We start from the raw sequence: 21,984 nt of genomic DNA, 5'->3' as shown, positions 1-21,984 counted from the left end.
GTATTGACTCATCTAAGTTCAATACATGCCAAAAAAAAGAATATATGAAAGCACTGGAAATGGACAAAAATCTAATTAACTTGCCCTTCATTTAGTACCTGGCCAGATCTCAAAGCTCACCTGTACAATTACAGAGAGAACCTATACAATTTGCAGACTCATCCCACCCACAAGGACAGTCAAAAGTCAAAATTCTGTCAATTTCCATCTCCATGGTAGATACAGCAACCCTAGAAGATAATTTCTGCCTTCTCAATGCCTTGTCAAGTGTAGCTGCTTAATTGAATTGAAATACTAAAATATATAGAGAAATAAGAAGACTCACAAAAAATATAAAAGTTGAGGGCAACTCACATTATACTATGAGTAGAGAAACTGATGAGTTGCCTGTGAATTTGGATTCAATTAATTTGATCCTTCCGGAAAATGCACACTATTTAAAATTATATTTACTATTCCAGAACATCTACAAATCAGACTTGGAATGGATCCGTGGGTGTGGATGGATTCCCAATGAATCGGTGGAAGTTAAGAAAGTGAAGCATGCTCAGGACATCTTAAATGATCATCTGTATCGTCAACCTGCCAGCTCATTGAAATTTACCAGCATAGTCGATTTGCCATCTATTGTCCTGGCTAAAACCAATGCTGACCAGCTCAGTGCCGTAAGTTAGTCACTATCATTGCAGTATGTGTCATCTTTCTGCCTACGTTAAGTTATAATAGTCAACTGATGTGTTTTGGTTTATTTTAATACAACCTATATTTTTCTTCTAAAGGCCAAATATAAAGAAGCTTGGGAACAAGATAAAAGAACAATTCACGTGATGCCAGACACTCCGGAGATCATGCTGTCGAGAGCCAATGCTGTTAATGTCAGCAATGTATGTACCCCACTCATTAGACATTGCAATAATTAATTTGCGTATTTCGGACCCTACCAGTATATACAAAATTGTGCTGTGGCAGTTAATTAAGTACCTGTGCTTCCAAAAAATGAATGGTGTTACTGGTTTCTCAGAATAACAAATATTTCATACAACAAAGTTTAGCATTTATCTTTTAGAATTCTCAAAAAATGTTAAATCTCAGTATAAAGTGAATATGTAAAAAAACAAAAAACAAAAAACTTAAAAAAGAAGAAAAACGTTATTGTGCAATATTGGTTTTAAAAGTGATTGTGCATTTGTAATATAAGAGTAAAACATCCACAAATACCAGATCCTTCTTTCCTGGCTCTGGTGTTAATATTCAGTGAGTTATTGGCACTAGACCACCCATTGTTCCATGCTTTTTGTTCTTCTCTTTCTTACATTTTTATATAGTAGAGTTTTATAGAGTATCACAGAGAACAGCAATATAATGCAAAATAGATGTAATAAGCAACACAATATTTTGTTATTAAATCGCTCATTTGGATTAGAGCTACATGTGACCAGACACGTAGTGTAAACACACATGTGTATTTTAGGGTAACAATGAACTCTTTCTTTGTAATCGAGCAGGCACTCACTCAGATGTTAAAACAGTACATAAGTGCAGTATATCAAATTATTACATACATGATTATGCCTACAAACAAGTAAAAACTATATGGAAACAAATTTCAAATGTGCGCTCCTGGGAAAAGGTTTTCCTTATCTGTGTTTAAGACACATTTCAACCATTCATAAACTTAAACTTTTCTTTATGGGCTGATCCATGCAGAGTGTATTTTTAATGTTGACTATTCAAACGCCCAATGTCATTTCATATGTCCGCATTTGTAATGTTAAAACCAGAGCTGTATTTGTGGCAAAAAAAAAGGTTCCACAATTTCAAATGTTCTGGGCAAAAACAGTTGTGGTACCTCCATACACTATATAAGAGAGTTAGAGGGATTTAGGACTGACTAGTACCCCAATAATGAAAGTTATAATGTAATTGATTATGTCAACAACAGTAGAACCTTAGAACCTTTCTATGATACAGTATATGTATGTATGTTTGTAATCTGATAAGTATGTAACCTGATAAGGAAGGTCGTGAGAAGATCTGGATATTTGTTGTCTTAGGTAAGATGAATGTCTGTAGTTCATATACATATACCTCTGAATTGTATTTTATAGCATTCTTTTATATCTTATAGAAGACCTACACTAAAGCTTAAGTTATCCAGTTGACATTCAGCAAACACACCCATCTTTTTTTTCTGAATTTATATTTTTACAATTAGTTTAAATAGTTTTGCGCAATGTGCTTTTTGAATATTTCAGAAACTGTACAGGGACAGCTGGGATAAAGTGAAGATGATATATGACCTAAGATCCGATGCCATTCCCATAAAAGCAGCTAAAGCTTCCAGGGAAATTGCAAGTGATGTGAGTATGTTTCTTTAAAAGTACCAATTCATATATATTCATCCTAAGCACAATTGTGATGACTGCCTTCTCTTATTTCATTTATTTCTGTAGTACAAGTACAAGCTATCTCACGAAAAACAGAAGGGTCATTATATCGGGACAACATCAGCTCAGGGTGATAACAAGATGGCCTGGTTCTTGAAGGCATATAAACTTCACAGTGACCTGTTATACAAGAAAGACTTTGAGAAGACAAAGACTAATGTGAACCTACCAGTAGACATGGTGTCCATCGTGTCAGCCAAACTATGCCAGACATTGGTCAGTGATATCGATTATCGTCATTACCTCCACAAATGGACCTGTCTCCCTGACCAGAATGATGTCATTCAAGCCAGAAAAGCATATGACTTACAGAGTGATGTAAGTGTTTCCATGTCTCCTCTTTTAATCCTTGATTCTAGAGACTTTTTACCAAGTTATTTTATTTCTGGGAATCTCCTTTATCCCTTTACCTAATCACACTACTTTTAGGCACCTTCAGAGAGTACTATTGTCTTTAATTTCTTACTTACCTGCTAGGTCCTCTGTCTTTTTCCAGTATATTTTGTCTCAGTTCTATATTTGATTTCATGCCTTGGGTACACTTGTACTATCCATACTGATACTGTCCCATTGAGAGCAGTGATCCTTTTTTGTCGAGTGTCCTCTTTTGTTATTTATTTATTGTTTACCAATTTAATTAAAAAAAAATCTCAAATGTATATATATCACATCAGATAATAGTCTAAAATATTAATAATTTTTCTTTTTTTTTTTAAATATTGAAAACAACATAGCATTTGATTAAATTGATTTGTATTCATGTAGCCCTTGTACAATCCCTGCAGTTAACTCATAGATAATGTTATTTATTTAACAGTTCACTGCTGCTGTGCCTTTGTTCAAAGAACAGAGTTAAGGAAACTGTGTACTAGAAAGAAGAACTAGTGTAAATGTTAACAATTACAAATCCTATAAGCTTGAACAAATTCCAAAAAAATAGTACCACCACTTTTCTATGTGTGGTTTACAACATGAGATGTCCTGCATTTCCTCTAGAGTTCCCTTATTCCACATAAGGCTACAAACTCCCACATTACATCTACGCTTGCTGACATGTAAACACATTAAACTGTTGACCAACATTGTAATATTTCGTTTGTTTAAGGCTACCTGTTACAGAATTAGTATCCATTTGTTTACATGTCTCCTGCGGAAAGCTCACTGTAACTAACCGGCGGCTATCTCAGAGTCTCTACACCAAGCATATCAAACACTGGCCTTTTCAGATGCTGATGAAATACAACCCCCATGATTCTGTGGCCATTTATTGCATTCAAGGGATTTTGGGAGTTGTAGACCATTAACATCTGGGGGAGCAGAATTTGAGATCCCTGCTCTAGCCACATTTGTATCAGTCAAAATATGTGTTGTCCATGAGCCACATGTCATGGATGGATGGGTGGGTGGATGGATAGATAGGTTGAAACAAGGACAGCCAGATACATAGACAGAAGGATTGATGGATAGATGATACTTGGATTATTGGATGATGGATTAATCAACAGATTGATTTATACAGATAACTTTAATTTAAAAATAAATAACGTATGTAAAGTGTTTTTTTACGAAAGCTAAGTATTTGTTTTCCACAATTTTTGCAGGCACTTTATAAGTCAGATCTGGAATGGCTCCGTGGTGTCGGATGGATGCCCAATGAATCTTTCGATGTCAAGAAGGTTAAATTCGCACAGGATATCTTGAGTGAGGTATGATTTCACTTCCTATCATTGCATCAGTATTTAATGGTCAACATCACCCACAAATAAAGCATTATACTCACACTGGCAATATTCATTCTTTTGTCTTTTGTAGAGCAAATATCGAACCAAACCAGAAACTCTAAACTTTACTCCTGTCACCGACAGAGTTGATTATGTATCCGCTAAGCAAGGAGCAGAGATTCTCAGTGATGTAAGTATTTCTGATGGATATTGGCTGTCAGCAGTTGGTATGACATAGCTGTGTTGGAACAAACAATTTGTACATAGATCCATTAATACACTCTGGAGAATAATCTCAGATTTTTTCAAGTGGTGCTAAACTTTTTCTTTTTTTTTTTCTAGTTTAATTACATTGGTTAAAACTCTTACTGGTATAGCTCTAGCTACCAATACAGCTTTCAGAGTTGTAGTGGTTATGGTGCCCTTATCAATAGCTATTTATTATTGGAAACATGTCAAATAAGATATGTATCCTAACAGGGATTTTGTAGTAAATTAGTTTTGTTTGTTTTTGTTTTGCTTGTGTTTAGTGCCTAATTTTAATTTCCTTTATTTGAAAAAAATAAAATTAAAACAAATAAAAAATATTCTGGAAGACGTAGGATTGCCAAATCCTAGTATTATGCACACAGGCATTGCGGTTTCTGCTTTTACATGTAAGCATATTTTCACTTGTGTTGAATGTCAAATAAGAATAAGAGACATGTGTTGTTTGTTTTTCAGATAAAGTATCACGAAGCTTGGAACGGCATAAAGACAAAATACACTGCTTTAAGTGACACTCCACTACTAATTACTGCACGGGAAGCAGCCAAAAATGTGAATAATGTATGTATTCTTTGATTTCGGCTTTCCTTTGTAGACTTTCAGAATAATTATCTTCATTTTAAAGTCAAATATGTAAACTTGCGGGGAAAACAAATCACTCCATTGAAGAGTCGCTGTTTTAAATGTTTGTTTATGAAATGGGACACTTACAATTTGTGGCATTTACAGATTACAACTGCAGGACGCTTTAAAGAGAGACTCTTAGCTGAGGTTGATAACTGGTAGATTTACAGAAGTAATTATGGTAAAGCATCATGGCAGTTCTGCTTCTGCAACCCCTACTGTATAAGAGGAAAGAATGGTAGCCAACTTGTAATCAAAACTGTATTCTGATTTGCTGAAAACACCAAGCCTCAATCAGAACTCTGCTGGACTTTGAATTGCGTGAAAATTCACAGATGAGAATATGCATTTTTCCACTAATTTTATGTAGTAAAGTGCAAATAGGTTCAGTATAGACAATTCCCACAAATCTCACGTTTATGGAAAATGCCTGTACTTGATACCTGTTTCAAAATATCACAGTTGTTGTCAATGCTGTTCAAAGATTTACAAAGATTTTGATCCTAGATATCTTACTATGCACCGGATAGGTCAATCCTCTCTTGCTAAATATTGCTAGACAAAAAATATTTCAACAAAACTATTTATGCTTGTAAGCTGACTTAACAATATTTGGGAATTTCAGAATTATGTGTAAAATTTCCAATGTTATATGCTTTTTTGTATTTGTATTTTTGTATTTTTTTTTCCTCTTTCACAAATCGTATTGTATTAATTATTAATTATTTAAATAGTAATACAAACAGAGCTTGGCTATTTTGGCCCAGATCTCCACTAGCTTGGTCTTCAACAAAAATATGTGGACTAGGTGATTTTGAGCAGATTTGTAATAAATTTCTTGAAAACATAATTTAATAACGTAATCGCAAAAGCTACCTAGATGTTTCATGTTAATGGTGAAATTGTTAATGTTTAATTATTATTTGTTCATTATTCTTCTGATATACTTTAAGCATTATTTGCATTATTAACCACTTACTTTTTATTATTTCAGAAACTTTACAAAGAAGGCTGGGAGAAGGTTAAAGCTACAGGTTACCTTCTTCCACATGATGCCGTCCAGATAAAACATGCCAGAAAGAGCGACACTGTTCAGAGTGAGGTAATGATCCATTGGGATAATCTATAATTGGGCATTCCATTTTATGTTTGGTCGATTTAACATGTTGAGGTTCTACAAACAATTCAATTGTGTACAATAACAGCAACAATCCATGACTTCACCACAATCGGTCCTTGAAAACAAAAAAATACTTCTTTTATTCACCACAAGCAACTCTGTGGTGCCCTAATAATTCTACAACAATCCAAACTTCCATAAGAATAGGGTCTTGAAGAACCAGATTGTTGTAGCTCATTATAAGTCGTTAAAGGGTTATAAACATAGAAATAATAGTAAATGTAAGTGGAGGTCTACATTGAAGTGAAGGTTTATTTATTTGTTGGATTATTTAACAAATACAAGGTACAAGGTCAAATCAGAGAATATATCAATTATATAATGGATACAAAATTATACATGTTGAAAGAAAAAAAATTATATTTCTGAATTTTTTTTAATATGATTTTTATAGTCACCCTAATGGGAATATTCTAGATTAAACCGAGACCTCAACTAGGATCTGATTTGCCATTCAGACAATTAATTTCTCAAAATTGTTATGTCAGAGAATGACATAGAAAAAATATCAACTAAAAAATGTAATATATACATGGAGAGATTGTTCTATGTTATAGCTTACTTGTTATACGTTACCATCTGAATTAAAAATTTTTTAGAGACTATTTGATTATTTTAGGAATATAAAAGAAATCATATAAAAATCACATTTAAGTAATATTTGTGAGGAATGCTAGGTAGACGTGTACTAAATGTTCCTTAAATCAGAGGAAATCACTCAAATTCCTAAAATAGCCAATTATCAGCCAAAATGTTTAAATGTTACTATTTTCTTCTCTATTTAGTTGAAATACAAAGCTGATTACATCAAACAAAGGGGTCACTATGTTGGAGTTTCCAATGCGGATCAAGATCCTAAACTTAGATGGTTCAAACACGCCAACTTTATTCAGAATGACCGGGAGTACAAAAAACTTTATGAAAAGTTAAAGTCGAAAATCACTATACCAGTTGACATGGTGTCTATTGAAGCTGCCAAGCAAGGCCAAACTTTGGCAAGTGATGTTGACTACCGTCACTACCTGCACCAGTGGACATGCCACCCGGATCAGAACGATTGTATCCAAGCCAGAAAAGCCTATGATTTACAGAGTGATGTAAGCAAAAAAGAAATACATTTCTTGCTAATGTGTGATCAATCCTTCATATGTTAATGTAAAATTTGTGAATTTTTAATTGACATTGTCCATTGATTTCCTAGAATCTTTACAAATCTGACTTGGAATGGATTCGTGGTTGTGGATGGATTCCTCTTGACTCAGTAGAACACCAGAAAGTAAGAAAAGCCCAGGAGCTGGTGAATGAGGTGAGAACACACACATTGCTATCATACTTAATAGCATTTTGAAAATGTATTTGCTTGTTTTTTTTATGCTGTCATTGTTTTGTTGTTGCAGAGAGCCTACAAAAAAGATGCTTTAGACAGTTTCTCCAATTTCACCCCAATCGTTGATCCACCATCAGTTGTGCTTGCCAAGCTCAATGCTGTCAACCAAAGTGATGTGAGTTTGCTCTTTCAATTCATTGAACTCCTTGTTTGGATTTTTAATTATTTGCATTATGTCAGACAGAGGCTATGTTTTCCTAAGGCACTTTTCAATAATATGGAATAATGTGGAATTTTCAGTGAAATTACAGTGGCTAGCGGTTATAGTGAAATATGCCAGAATGTTTGCCCAAGGAAGTTCTGTATTATCTCAATCCGGTATCACCCATTCCGACCTCTTTGCTTCCTAAATGCCATTTAATAATTTATTTTATGAATAAATTGTAATCTTTAGGATTTATTGTAACCAAGGATTGTGCAATTTGGTAATCCTTTCTAAGTTGCAATCATTGTAGATAAAAATGCTTAATCTAATTTCTAGGAATCAGTTCGGCAATCTGACTACCTGTCCCCCTACCCTTCACCCCTATACCCACTCACACACAACCCTTATTTCCAAAGGGGGTTGTCAGGTAAAAAAATACCAGCTATACTACACCACGGCTTTACTCATTCTCCAAACAGTATTACAAGAGAGAGGAATAAAAAAAGTTATCCCAAATCCACCTGACACAACCCCACACAGGCAGCCAGCATCTCCACTATGCACTATTGACCCACTTCATTCACTCCACTAACCTCCTACCGAAAGGCAACAGGGATCTCACGAAATTCGAACAGATGTGAATACAACTCCCACTGAAGAAGAAAATCCTTTCCTCCATGTATCCCATCCTTTTATCAACCCAAACAAAGGCCTTCCACACTACACAGAGAAGTGGCAGAGGAATTACAGACAAACCTCACACCGAGCCATTGAAAAACAATATTCCTACGAGCACACAAGACGTCCATGAACCTTGTCAGCCAGGAAAGCAATTAGAAACGACTTATCCGTTGGCACTACACCCAGCAAAACTACACAACACAACATCAGACGAGTGTTGGCAATGTCCCACAGTTCATACATTTTGGAAGCATATACACACACTTATTCAAGCAATCACTTCTTTGAAAATTCCTTTTTCCCCAGAATACATAATGTTTCTTTCACCCCTTCCGGACTTAAAGATATACAAGCCAAAATTGGTCACTCAGCTACTCATTGCAGTAAACCAACTAATTCCAGCCCACTGGAAGCAGGTAAATCGCCCCTCAGTAAGGGACTGGATACAAAGGGTAGAAAACATAAAACAAATGGAAGAGATCACATATTCCATTGCAAAAGGATACACGACTTTCACACAAATCTGGGGACCATGGACCAACTTTATTCAGGCGGATGTACATCCACATTTATCACAGATCATTATCCCTCCCAACTCCTACCTTTTAGTAGTCCTGGAACATATTGCTCCATGGCAAATTTCTTGAACTGCCCTTAAGCCTGTCACCCAATCCAATGCCAAACTCTTCTCATGGTAAACTATACCAGCCGCATTCCCAACCATCCCAACATTCTACTGCTCACTGGTTAATGGGCACATGAAATATATGAAAACTCATTAACGAACAACACATAGTAATCTAAAGGTTGGCAATACCATATTTGTTAACCTATTTCCATGCTTGGAAAATCTGCTTAGCAATAGCGGGTAAATAATCACCTAATGTAAATGCACCGAGGGTTATATGATTGGCCAAACCTCTTGGAAATCATTTGTATGGATTCAGTGTGTTATATAATATATGTCAAAGAGTTATCTAATACATAATATTTGTCTCATATACTGTACCTAGACCTGACCTATAGATGCATATTGTTATTAAGATTCTGTACGAGAAAAATCGTATTGTATTTTTATTTGGCACATCAATAATATGTACTAAACATAATGCACATCAATGATATGTACTAAGAAATGTTACCACTTTTTTCTGTTTACTAAGAAATGTTACCACTTTTCATATGTTATTATATGTAACTGCAAGTATACAAGTAAACAAAATAAAATTACAATAAAAATGCTTAATCTATATATATGTATATAAATAAACAAATAAATAAATATTTTATTATTATAATTATTTTTACAGTTGAAATACAAAGAAACCTTTAACGCAGAGAGAGGCCTGTATATTGGGTCTGCAGAAACACCTCAGCTTACTCATTCTCGAGAAATGTCCAAGCTTGCCAGCGAGGTAAATATGAAGCTTTCAGAGTCTGTTAACACTGATTAGTAGTACCGGAATGGTAAACAGAGTATGCCCTTAAAAACACCACCCACCCTGAACAAGGGGACAGGCTCACAAGAGGTTTGGGATTGCAGAGGCACTAAAACAAAATAAAGATAAATAAAGGGGCATTAGTCTCTACAATCACAGAGCTGGAAATCTTGAGTGTCAAGGTAAGAAGGGGGTGGAAAAGTGTCATTGTCAGTTTGTAGCCTATGGTTGGGGAAGGCAGCATAGAACCATAGGTTAGCCAGTGGCCAGAATACCAGATGCTAAAAAAAAACACCTCAAACATAGCCAGGAGCACAGCAGGAAGTGAGCACAGGTATGGAGGAGCAGAGGCTCCATGCAGGGCTGCAGCAGGTTCAGACGCAAAAGATGCTTAGAAGGCTTGAACAGCTGCAGGAATAATCTAATGAGGAAGAATTCCTAAACTATAAAAGAATGCAGAATATAAATTCAGGCTTTCAATTGTAGACCCATCTGTATCTGTAGTGCTATGTAGACTTACCATAAATAGAAATACTGTGCTCTTTGATTTTCACATTAACACATCTTCCATTTCCAGAAATTATACAAAGACTCATGGGATACCATGAAAGCATTGGGCTACCAGATTCCTCCCGACTACATACCCATTGTAGGTGCTAAGCATGCAGGGCTGGTTTCAAGTGAGGTAAGTGATCTTCTGGCATGAGATTACTGAGGTTGCGATGGGCCATCCATTTGGCTTTTATCTTCCATAAAAAATATGTTCCTGCACTCAGTTAATACTTTGTTTCTTTTCAGCTCAAATACAAGGAGAATCATGAGAAAGAGAAGGGACACTATCTTGCTGGAGGACACATTGATGATTTCCCAAGTGTTGGGCGATCTCTAGCTTTCCAGAAGATGAGGAGCCTGGTAATTTTTTCCCCCCTGAATTAATTCATTGAAGAATTAAAAAAAACAGTTAATTTACAGGATTTTTAACTTTTCTTTCCAGATCATATAAATCTAAACATAAACTTACCATTTGGTAAAGATTTGCATTTCTCTCTTTTCCAGCTGCGCTACAAAAAGGCCTATGAAGATAATAAGGCAAAGATCAATATCCCTGGAGACATGTTAAACAATGTGCTTGCTAAGAAATGCCAGCAGATTCTAAGCGATATAGAGTATCGTCACTATCTTCACGAATGGACATGTCTGCCCGATGAGAGGAACGTTATCCATGCCAGAAAGGCCAATGAGATATTAAGTGATGTACGTATTATTAGAATATGACAGTTGATGTCTTTGTGGCAGATGTCACCTTATCAGTTACTCTCAAACATTCATTCAACTCTTGCTCGTTTTTATCTTTTCATTTTAGAATGTCTACAAAGAGGATCTGACCTGGTTGAAGGGCATTGGATGTTATGTCTGGGATACCCCGGAAATCGTACGTGCTAAGAAGTCATACGACCTTCAGAGCCAAGTAAGGAGTACTCTGTTTTCAGGGAAAGTACTGATAGTTCTACTGCAGCTGTTTAACACCATATCATATTTAATACCACACTTCAAGAGATACATTTCCTATACTGTGAAGTGCAGTGACCTAAAAATGTAATTGAGACATTACTGTCGGCATAGATGAGTCGGCAATAGTTATAAGCAAGATATTTTTCTCCGGTTCTTGTAATTGTTGCATGTTATTTTTCCAACTCACCTCAGTTCAGTGTGTAGTGTAAAAACCACCAAATACCAAGTCACCGTAAAAAGCAAAATGCAAAATAGAGCAAATGTTTTCTCTGGTGCCAACCAGCGTAAATATATATGAAAATGTGTTAACTTGTGCACAGTTCTTGAAGAAAAAAAATGGCCTCAAGGAGGTTTCTTTAACTAAGTTCTGAATTGTGGTGAATTAAAATCTGAATGACAAAATGTATTAAAAAAATACTGATTTGGAAAAAAATGATGGTCACAACTTGGCTACTTAATCCTAAACTTTGCCATTTCAATTTTAGCACATTAAAATGTTGATTTATATGAAATATGAAATGTATTTTTTCATCAGTATATTTTTAATACATGGGCATATATTATGTATTATTCTGCTTAGCAGATGAAAGGGTGTGTGGGTTTGTAACATGAATGTTATTTGTGCAGAACTATTAAAATGTCATTTTCTAGATTTATAGTCCAAATAAGAAAATGTTTTATGCTTTAAGCACTTAAAATAAAACACATGTTTATACTGGAACCAATATTTCACGGCTAGCTTTCCAAATATTTGGAACCTAACTAAACTGTGTGAGGCACACATCCCACATTAAACATTTGTTCATGTAGTAAATATATTGCTTTTGCAAAAACAAAATTTAAGTCTGTGAAAATCACACTTTAAGTAAAAACATTAAGTTGTCATTGAAAAAAGAAGATACAAGAATTTCACAATCCAAGCATTACACATCCTGTCTGGCAATGAAAGGGTTAAAGCCAAATGTAGGTCTCTAGCTGCAGTAGAACAACATCCTCTATTATGGATTATTTGCCAGCCTTAAAGGGACACCATAGTCACCAGAACAACTACAGCTTAATGTAGTTGTTCTGGTGAGTATAGTCAGTCCCTGCAGGCTTTTTGCTGCAAGCATTCCCTTTACAGAGAAAAGGCAGTGTTTACAGTATAGCCTAGGAACACATATAGTGGCCACTCCTCAGACGTCCACTAAAGGTGCTTCCTGGGGCAGTGCTGCACAGTGTGCACAGTGCTGCAGCACTAATTTTCAGTGTTTCCACCCTCTGCATGGAGACGCTGAACCTTCCCCATAAGGATGCATTGATTCAACGCATCTCAATGAGGAGTTACTGATTGGCCAGGACTGCATTTGGCTCCACCCCACCTCCTTGGCTGAGATCATCAGAATTGACAATCTCAGCCAATTCAATGCTTTCCTATGGGAAAGTATTGTAATTGACCGAGATCATCAATTCTGATTATGTCAACCAAGGAGGCGGATTGGGGGCAGACCCATGGGAGCCAGCGCTGGAAATAAGGGTAGATTTTCCTATATATAAGGTGGCTAGGGGGAGCCAAGGAGGCTAAATTGTGATTTTAACACTGTGGAGTCAGGAATATGCATTTGTGTTCCTGACCCTATGGTGTTCCTTTAAATATGATGATGTAAGCATATATTTTATTTATAGGTAAATCATTTTGTTTTCTTTAACCATTGTTGTAAACCTAAAACCTCAACTACAAATTGGAAACAAAAATAGAAAAGAAATATGATGAACCAAGATTTCTTAATTTTAGTATCATTTGTAAGAGTGTTTTGAACCACAGGGCAATTGTAAGCTGTTGATTATTTTCGGCTTACATTTACAAAGGCTGAAAGGAGACTTGCATCCAATTTCAGCCCTTCTCACGTCTGTTTGTGCTGATGATTCAAAAGTAGGCAAAAAAATTAAAAACTGTGTGAAGCGCTTTCCAATTTTGCAACAAGCTAGGAAAAAAAATCCTTCTTTACCCCAGAATGGCAGTCAGATCTCTCCTTGGATCAATGAGCTATTAACCCATTGCTGTTTACACATATGTACAGACTCTGATAAAAACCACCTCTTCAGGCAGAGAATTCTACATTCTTATTGTTTATGAATAGATTGGCCCTGCATATATTTGTAAAATGCTATCAAATAGATTTTTCTAAACAAAACAGATTTACATTTTTTTTTGTTAACCTTTCTTCATACCTAAACTGTTCCATTCCTCTAATTAATTTGGTAATTTCTAGTGCCATAATATCCTTCTTTAAAAAAAGGTGCCCAAAATTGCACAAAGTATGCAAGGTGTGATATTACCATTAATTTATAAAAAATTAAAATTATATTTTCATCCCGAGACTAAAATTTGCAAATCATGTTAAGACTTAACTGACAATTGGCTGCTTAATAATTACACTTTTCCTGGAATTGCTTGGACCCGAGTTATCAGAAAGCATCACAGACTGAAACTCTATATATAAAACAAAAAGTTTCCTAATACCACACTGTTACAAATGTTACATAATATCTACCAAAACCAGAGATGGAAAAAACATGCATAGAATATTAAAATCTCAGGTTAAAATTGTTATGTCTTACTTTTTAGGCGCTATATACAAATGCTGGAAAAGAGAACTTGAAGAATTACAGTCTTGTTACCGATACCCCGGTTTATGTTACGGCTGTGCAGAGCACCATCAACGCAAGTGATGTAAGTAACGTATAGCAAGTGACATATTTTAGCATGACTTTTCTTAATGATGCATTCTTTGGGTCAGTATTGAATGTATCTTACAACTAATTTTTAAAAAAAAATTTATTCTTACAGGTAAAATATAAAGAGGATTTCCATAAAACCAAGGACAAATATACAACAGTTCTAGAAACGGTGGATTTTAACCGTACTCAGAACCTCAAGGATCTGTTCAGTCACGTGAGTATTAGCACGAGGTGTCAGAATAACGGGTCGGGAATTGAGATGGCTGTAGTTAAAATATTTACTCAGATACACAGGTGAATATAAGAATATTATAGAAACAAAAAAGAAACAACAAACTAAACAATGAGATAAAAAATGAGTGTCCTGAAACCTATAGCAGCAAAAGGGAAGGTAAAAATATAATTAACGAGGCAAAGGGGCTAAAGGGGGGGGGGGAGGAGAGAGATAATAGTAATTTCATTCATTATGCAATGTGTGGAGGAAAAGCAAGCTGGAGCAAGGTTGTAGTGACATGGATTTTGATTTAATTGAGAGAGAGATGAAGGATAAACGAGCCAGAGGTTCCTGTAAAATTGGATTAGTACAATTTGTTTAGCAATATTTCCCAGGGAAGTGAGATAATTTAGTAGCATTGGGAGACCAGTATTGCCTCTGTAGCTCAGCAATATAAATCACTATTCTGCTTTGTGGTCTTACAGCTTACAGGTCACGGATGGCCCCTTGACATCCCGGCTGGTGGGGACTATAGTTTCCATACAAGATAAAAAATGAATCCCTACTTCTTCAGGAAATAGAGCATATCCCCAAACAGTACCGTTTCCTAAACAAGATGAGAGATGTTTTTATCATTTCCATCATTGCCTATGATATATGTATATCTCATCTTGTTTGTGAATGGGAACTGTTTGTGTATATATCTATGTATACATTGTATAGAAACATTGGACCACTGGAGGCTGGTTATCTTCTCCAGTCAATAGATTTACACTGTCAATGCTTTCTATACTGACATTTTGGGGTTTGCTCATGTAGCCAGGTATGACGAGAAGTAAAGTGGGGTGTATTTTATGAAGTCACCTGTTTTAGGATATTGCATGCAGCATCATCAATGCGTTTAGCATATAGTATTCCTAAAACATTTAGTATCCAGAAACACTAATACATTTAGTATACAGCATTATTGATACGTTTCTGTTTTATTACCATTTAGAATCTCTACAAACAAGCATGGGATTCGATCAAGGCAACAAGCTACCAGCTGCCTGCTGACACGGTTGCATTGGCCTTTGCTAAAAAGAATAAACACATGGCCAGCCATGTAAGTATACAATGTACTGCCTGTGTCCTGATGTATGATCCTCTTAGTATAACAAATCTTACCATTTGCCAACCGCAGCAGACAAACTGTATGTTCACCATAAACTATTCTAATCACTAATAGAAATATAGAAACATAGAATGTGACGGCAGACAAGAACCATTCCACCCATCTAGTCTGCCCAATTTTCTAAATACTTTCATTAGTCCCTGGCCTTATCTTAAGTCTAGGATAGTCTTATGCCTATCCCATGCATGCTTAAACCCTTCAATGTGTTAACCTCTACCACTTCATCTGGAAGGCTATTCCATGCATCCACTACCCTCTCAGTAAAGTAATACTTCCTAATTTAAGACTATGTCCTCTTGTTGTGGTAGTTTTTCTTCTTTAAAATATAGTCTCCTCCTTTAAATGATAAAAACATAGAAAAATGTAAGTTGAGATTTAATTTGTGTTTCTTTCTCCATTATCCAGCTGAAGTACCGTGAGGAATATGAAAAGTTCAAAGCTCTTTACACGTTACCACGCGGTATCCAGGATGATCCAAACACGGCAAGATGTCTTAGGGTTGGCAAGCTGCCTCTGGATGTGAGTGTATATTTAATATTTTTTATTTTTTATAATTCTTTATTTTTGTAGTGCTTTGCAGATTTCACATATAAACATAGACATTGCAAAAGGTAATAACAGATCCAGTACAGAGCATCACATGTCTGATTCACAGCACTATTTTTAAAGTAATGTGGTTTCATCAAGGGTTAAACTTCTGTGTCAGTTACAGGTTACGACATATGAGGTACGGATACAGAGAAACATACTGACATTTTTTGTGGGTTATTGGGTCGCAAGCTTAGCCAAGATAGGTATAAAGGCAAGTTACCACCAGGTAGAGTGTAGCATACTGGGCAGACATCAGCAGAAGGCATGAAAAAAAAAAAGTAACATTTACTTTAACATTAACTGAGGAGATACACACTATCAGTAAATGCAGCCTAAGTGACCTCTGATGTGGCTAACAGTGGTACAATACACGTTGTGTGTCTTGATTCGGATATGTTATCTGAAACTGGGGTCGCTGCTGGCTCTGGTAATGCGGAAGATAGGAAAAAGCAGCCTGTTCCTGTGACATGAGGTGAGTCCCTGTAATGCACCTAAGAGGCCCGCTGAGTCCCAAAGTCCCGCCATGGCCACAGTGTGTACAGACCGTTGTTGACAGGCTTCCCGGCTGTTGGATGGTTATAGTCGCAGTACTTTCCAAGCCACAGTGTACAGGTGCGGGCTGCAGTATAGTGGAGTTGGTGCATGGGGATGACTTCCCTGAGTGCACTTCCAGTGTTTGTCTCTGGCGTCGGTTTGAGGACCGGTGGTCAGGCGCACTCAGTCGGAGTAGGCACTGAGCCAGCGTCTAGGGATTGCCACTGCAGTGTGAGTAGGTGTAATAAATGCAGGCTGCTGTGGTTCTTGCCTGTCTTCAAGCTTATTCCAGGAGTATTCACTTTGAATGACGAGAGCCATCTGAGAATCCCCACGATGTCAGCTCGGATTGTGAAGTGTACGAGCACTGCTGCAGCGCGCCACAGAGGGTTCATCCTTGGTGGCCAGTGGGATCGCTGCGCCGCCGACAGCCATTTTAGTGAGGTCCTGTGGGAGCCTTTTGCTTTTTGCGTTGAGCCGCCCAGGTTGGTTGCTGAGGTGGTAGTTTGCCTGGTGGGGACCGGGATAACCCCCGCCGGTCCAAAGGGGGGGGGGGTAAACAGGTCCAGGAGGGCCTCAGGTACATTGTAGTTTAGTAGCAGCCGGGGCAGAAAGCGAGGCAGCGGCCGTCTGTCCCACTCTCCTCCCGGGTAGGCCTCAGTCCTAAAGACCCAGAGCATCTCCCCAGGACCCAGAATCACCTGATTTCAGGTGCTCCAGCTGCACCGGGACACTCCAGGACCTTTTACTAAGAGCTTCCAGTGTGTTGCAAGCAGAGTAAGGTAAGTATTTACCCGATTTTTGCTGGATTTCTCAGGAGACACAGTGACTTGCAGCCTGCTAGCATGGCCGCCTGGCCCCGCCCCCCTATATTTAATATTTACCATATATTTGGGGGAGTAAAAATATCTCAAAACTGCAAGTGTTTCAATTGTTTAATGTTTACCTTAATGGCAATGAATACCTGTTGCCCTTGGCAATATGGATTCCAACCATATACCGTATAGCAAGGAAAAGAGAGATTTAACTGCTGTGCCAGTTGTGGCAAACAACCTTAGCAGCCCACAAGAGTTCTAACTTATTATGAACACTGCATGGAGGATGCTCAGTAAATATTACACACAGCTTATGTAGTTATTGTCATCTATCTATTGTGGGAGTCCTATATCTGTAAGGTGGATATATTGAGTGAAAACATTCTCTAGTTGACTCTTATACAATACAAAATAGTCATATTGCTATACATGAATATGCATGTATAATGCATGTATCTCTTTAAACTCTGGAATACCTAACCCTATACAGTAACTCCAGATCTTTTTTATTAGTGTTAAATCCCTTCCATTTTCACCCAGTGATTTGTATTCTGTTATAATAGAGCAGGCTTCCCAAAACTCCGGCCCACCAGATGTTGCTGAACTACAACTCCTATGATTCTCAGCCTATCTATTTCATTCATAGAATCATGGGCGTTGCGGTCCAGCAACATCTGGAGGGCCGGAGTTTGGGGAAGCCTGTAATAGAGGAACAAAAATGGGAATATATTGCATTAGACACCTAATAGCATCTGATGCTTCTTCATGCCAACGTGGCAACTTGGACTACGATTTTTATTGTTATCTAGGCTAGGCCATAAAGAATGCATACATTACAGATATCACAGCTTATGCCAATGTCTAATTAGACATTTATATTAAGATACAGCGAAAACAGATATGTAGAATGTTAAAATATCAGATAGCTTTAGGTGTGTTTTTAATGCATGATCTGTAAAAGCTCAAATAAGAACGACACAGAAACTGTATAATCCATCCTAAAAGCTAAATTCTCATCTGTATTCCAGCGTCTGTACAGAGACGTGTACGAAAAGAACAAATCCAAGATACACATTGCTCCTGACATGCTGGAAATCATTGCTGCCAGGGAGACACAGGATAAAGTCAGTGAAATTGATTACCGCAAACGTCTCCACGAATGGATCTGCCTGCCTGACCTTCAGACGTACGTTCACGCTCGCAAAGTCAACGATCAGCTGAGCGATGTGAGTGAATTACAGTATTTTCCCGCTGTGTCTCATTCTTTATAGTTGGTTACAATGTATGAACGTTCATTCTTTCATCGGCATTATTCTCTCTGAAAGCACATTAAACAATACAAAGAAGTTCACAAACTGAAATTGTCTCACCTCAATATATGTATAGAGCGTGTTTGCTTTGTTTTTAGTGATTATCTAATGCTAACCAATAAATATTTATTTCCAATGTGTCATTTTAGATCGTATATAAAGATGATCTCAACTGGCTCAAGGGTCTTGGATGCTTTGTCTGGGACACCCCGGAGATTCTTCATGCCAAGCATGCATACAACCTCCGAAACGATGTAAGTCGAGTAAAGGCTCAAACGTTGCATTGTAATATTAAGGGTAAATATCCTATTTCTTAATGATCAAATTAACATAGATGATACATGATTCTATCACCTAAAGGAAAAAAGGCTTCTCATTTATCAGCTGGTCAACTACACCAAAAATAATTTTCTGAACAGCCTTTAACAGGTCCTATTAGGAATGCATTTCTTCAAATGGAAATTCAGCAATGCCCGGCAAGCCCAGAAAGAGGCCATATCCCCCAACACTCTGCACATTGTTTCTTAAGCGGATGGTATCAGACTTAGAGCTAGCAATCAAATTTTAAATTGAAGCCGCATCGGGCAGTTAGGGTCTGTAAAGCCTTTAGTGTTTAAATTAACATTATTTTGAATAAGAACCAGACCTAACACAGTCAGAAAAAACACAGTTGCTGCATTTTCCATCTTTATTTCACTACAGGTATACAAACTACAGAAATGTTCTTAGAGAAAAGGCTAGCCGGTATTATTACAGTTACAACAACATTAATATCGTCTCAACTAATTAAACTCAAATATGCAGATATTTAACTGTGAACACCTACCTTTTAAACTATTGTATATCTCGCTAACAGCTGACTGGTCGTGAGGTTTTAGGTGTATTGAGCTGGGTCAGATAATACATTTTCCCTCCATTCAATAGTTTCTTCTCCCACTGTATCACGTCTACAGAACAAAGAACATTAATCAAACCTAGAGTGATTGGTGAAGGCTACTAGTTACATAGTTACTTTTAATGAAAAAAGTCTATTTTTTACAGTTCATATACAAAGCCAAAGCCGAGGAGATGAAGAAGACGTACTCCTCAGTGATGGAAACCCCAGTTTATGTTCAAGCTAAAGCCAGTGGCAAGCAGAGCAGTGATGTAAGTATTTCTTCAGTCTAATAGACTACCTACCAACTTTATATTAAAGGTGACACATTATAGGAGGCTGGGGTATTGATTGTGCAAGAACATGTCAGAGTAATAGACAATGTAATAAAGCAGCAGGAAATGAAAGAGGGAAGTGCTCATGCCATTGTACGGAACACTGGTGAGACCTCACTTGGAGTATTGTACGCAGTACTGGAGACCTTATCTTCAGAAGGATATTGATACTTTAGAGAGAGTTCAGAGAAGGGCTACTAAACTGGTTCATGGATTGCAGGATAAAACTTACCAGGAAAGGTTGAAGGATCTTAACATGTATAGCTTGGAGGAAAGACGAGACAGGGTGGATATGATAGAAACATTTAAATACAGAAAGGGAATCAACACAGTAAAGGAGGAGACTATATTTAAAAGAAGAAAAGCTACCACAACAAGAGGACATAGTCATAAATTAGAGGGGCAAAGGTTTAAAAATAATATCAGGAAGTATTACTTTACTGAGAGGGTAGTGGGTGCATGGAATAGCCTTCCAGCTGAAGTGGTAGAGGTTAACACAGTGAGGGAGTTTAAGCATGCGTGGGATAGGCATAAGGCTATCCTAGCTATAAGATAGGATCAGGGAATAATGAAAGTATTTAGAAAATTGGGCAGACTAGATGGGCCGAATAGTCATAACTAATTGCAGAGATTTATGGAGTATTGAAAAACATAGAGTAACACAGACATAGCAAAAAGACAATCAGTTGGAAAACCACACTTTGAAATGTAGTATTAGTTTACTAACCTTAAGGTGCATGTTATCATAATATGGTGTTGAGCTATGGGGTTAATAGTTTTTTTTTTTTTAAAAACTAGAGACAGGAAGTCTGCTGGTGCATTACAGACCAATGAGCAGAGAGAAGAAATGGTTTAGGAACTTGATGCAAACATTGGTATTTTATTATGTTAATTATGTATGTTTCTTTCCCAGGTTATTTACCACTCTGATTATGAACATAATGTCAAAGGAAAGGTTACTTCATCAACTACATCAATCGATTTGGACAGAGCAAGAAATGCTAACAAGATCCAGAGCGTGGTACAGTAATTTGAGATAATTTGATGGACAAAATATTAATTAAAGCACATTTTTATTTGTCTCTAAATAAATGTTATACATAAAATCATACTTAATTCACAAAATGGTTTTGAGTTTTTTTATGAATGTTAAACACACACATAGATACAATACTTGGATATTGTAAAAATAACTAGTATTGAGATTTATAGGGATACTCCACTGCCCAAATACAAAACATAAAAAATAATCACCATTTAGTGGATATACTCCAGCTTATAAGATGTACATTTAATTATGCATGTTTTCATTAGGGGTAAATCTAAAAACAGCTTGAAAAAGCTACTACTCTCTTATCGCAACCTTTGCAAGCCATCCCCTTCTTCTGTAGCTGTCTAATCACAGAAGTATTTTCAAGGCAGCTGCTTTGAGCAATTGCTGCCTCTTGAGTTTAGTTCCAGGGATAGCGAGGGGGTTGCAGCAAGGTTAATTTATAAACTGGTCAATTTGTATTGGTATCTACACTTTTTGTAAAATAAAAAAAGAGGACACATTCTTCACACACAGCGTTTCAGCAAGCTAAAGTACTTTAGGTGTTTGGAATGTTCCTTTAACATTAGTTCTTTGATTTACTTACATTGTTTTTATTTTATTATAGAACCTGTATCGTGAGGATGGTGTCAATTACCTTCCTAAAGGTTACAGTCTTCCAAATGACACCCCACTCATTAAACTTGCCAAGAATGCCCAGGCTATTGGCAGTGATGTAAGTATTTTACATTTAAACATTCTACTCTCTCTTTCTCTCCTCATCTTCCTGAACTCCCTCTCTCTTCAATCCATTCCCATCTTCCTGAACTGTCTCCTCAACCCATTCACATCTTCCTGAACTCCCTCTCTCTTCAATCCATTCCCATCTTCCTGAACTGTCTCCTCAACCCATTCACATCTTCCTGAACTCCCTCTCTCTTCAATCCATTCCCATCTTCCTGAACTGTCTCCTCAACCCATTC

At 36.9% G+C, this 21,984-nt stretch overlaps 2 protein-coding genes across 23 annotated transcripts in view; one reads left to right on the top strand and one right to left on the bottom strand.

Moving 5' to 3' along the window:
• RIF1 (replication timing regulatory factor 1) overlaps positions 1–21,984 on the bottom strand; it is a 335,763-nt gene that overhangs the window by 223,304 nt on the left and 90,475 nt on the right. The window lies entirely within an intron of this gene.
• The window catches only part of NEB (nebulin), a 140,209-nt gene that overhangs the window by 70,830 nt on the left and 47,395 nt on the right, over positions 1–21,984 (top strand). For all 22 annotated transcript variants that reach the window (XM_063429501.1, XM_063429516.1, XM_063429515.1 and 19 more), the window contains 25 exons: positions 462–665; positions 780–884; positions 2,256–2,360; positions 2,454–2,765; positions 4,049–4,153; positions 4,260–4,358; positions 4,892–4,996; positions 6,054–6,161; positions 7,025–7,336; positions 7,441–7,545; positions 7,637–7,741; positions 9,763–9,867; positions 10,469–10,576; positions 10,690–10,803; positions 10,948–11,145; positions 11,255–11,359; positions 14,012–14,116; positions 14,234–14,338; positions 15,336–15,443; positions 15,918–16,031; positions 18,481–18,678; positions 18,912–19,016; positions 19,804–19,908; positions 20,885–20,992; positions 21,630–21,737. In XM_063429501.1, the coding sequence (XP_063285571.1) occupies positions 462–665; positions 780–884; positions 2,256–2,360; positions 2,454–2,765; positions 4,049–4,153; positions 4,260–4,358; positions 4,892–4,996; positions 6,054–6,161; positions 7,025–7,336; positions 7,441–7,545; positions 7,637–7,741; positions 9,763–9,867; positions 10,469–10,576; positions 10,690–10,803; positions 10,948–11,145; positions 11,255–11,359; positions 14,012–14,116; positions 14,234–14,338; positions 15,336–15,443; positions 15,918–16,031; positions 18,481–18,678; positions 18,912–19,016; positions 19,804–19,908; positions 20,885–20,992; positions 21,630–21,737 (3,351 nt within the window). The remainder of the gene's footprint in view (positions 1–461; positions 666–779; positions 885–2,255; positions 2,361–2,453; positions 2,766–4,048; positions 4,154–4,259; positions 4,359–4,891; positions 4,997–6,053; positions 6,162–7,024; positions 7,337–7,440; positions 7,546–7,636; positions 7,742–9,762; positions 9,868–10,468; positions 10,577–10,689; positions 10,804–10,947; positions 11,146–11,254; positions 11,360–14,011; positions 14,117–14,233; positions 14,339–15,335; positions 15,444–15,917; positions 16,032–18,480; positions 18,679–18,911; positions 19,017–19,803; positions 19,909–20,884; positions 20,993–21,629; positions 21,738–21,984) is intronic.

Source organism: Pelobates fuscus, chromosome 8 (assembly GCF_036172605.1).
Source record: "Pelobates fuscus isolate aPelFus1 chromosome 8, aPelFus1.pri, whole genome shotgun sequence".
Taxonomy (NCBI): domain Eukaryota; kingdom Metazoa; phylum Chordata; class Amphibia; order Anura; family Pelobatidae; genus Pelobates; species Pelobates fuscus.
Note: the sequence above shows the minus strand (reverse complement) of the source record. Positions and strands in the feature narration are given on the sequence as shown.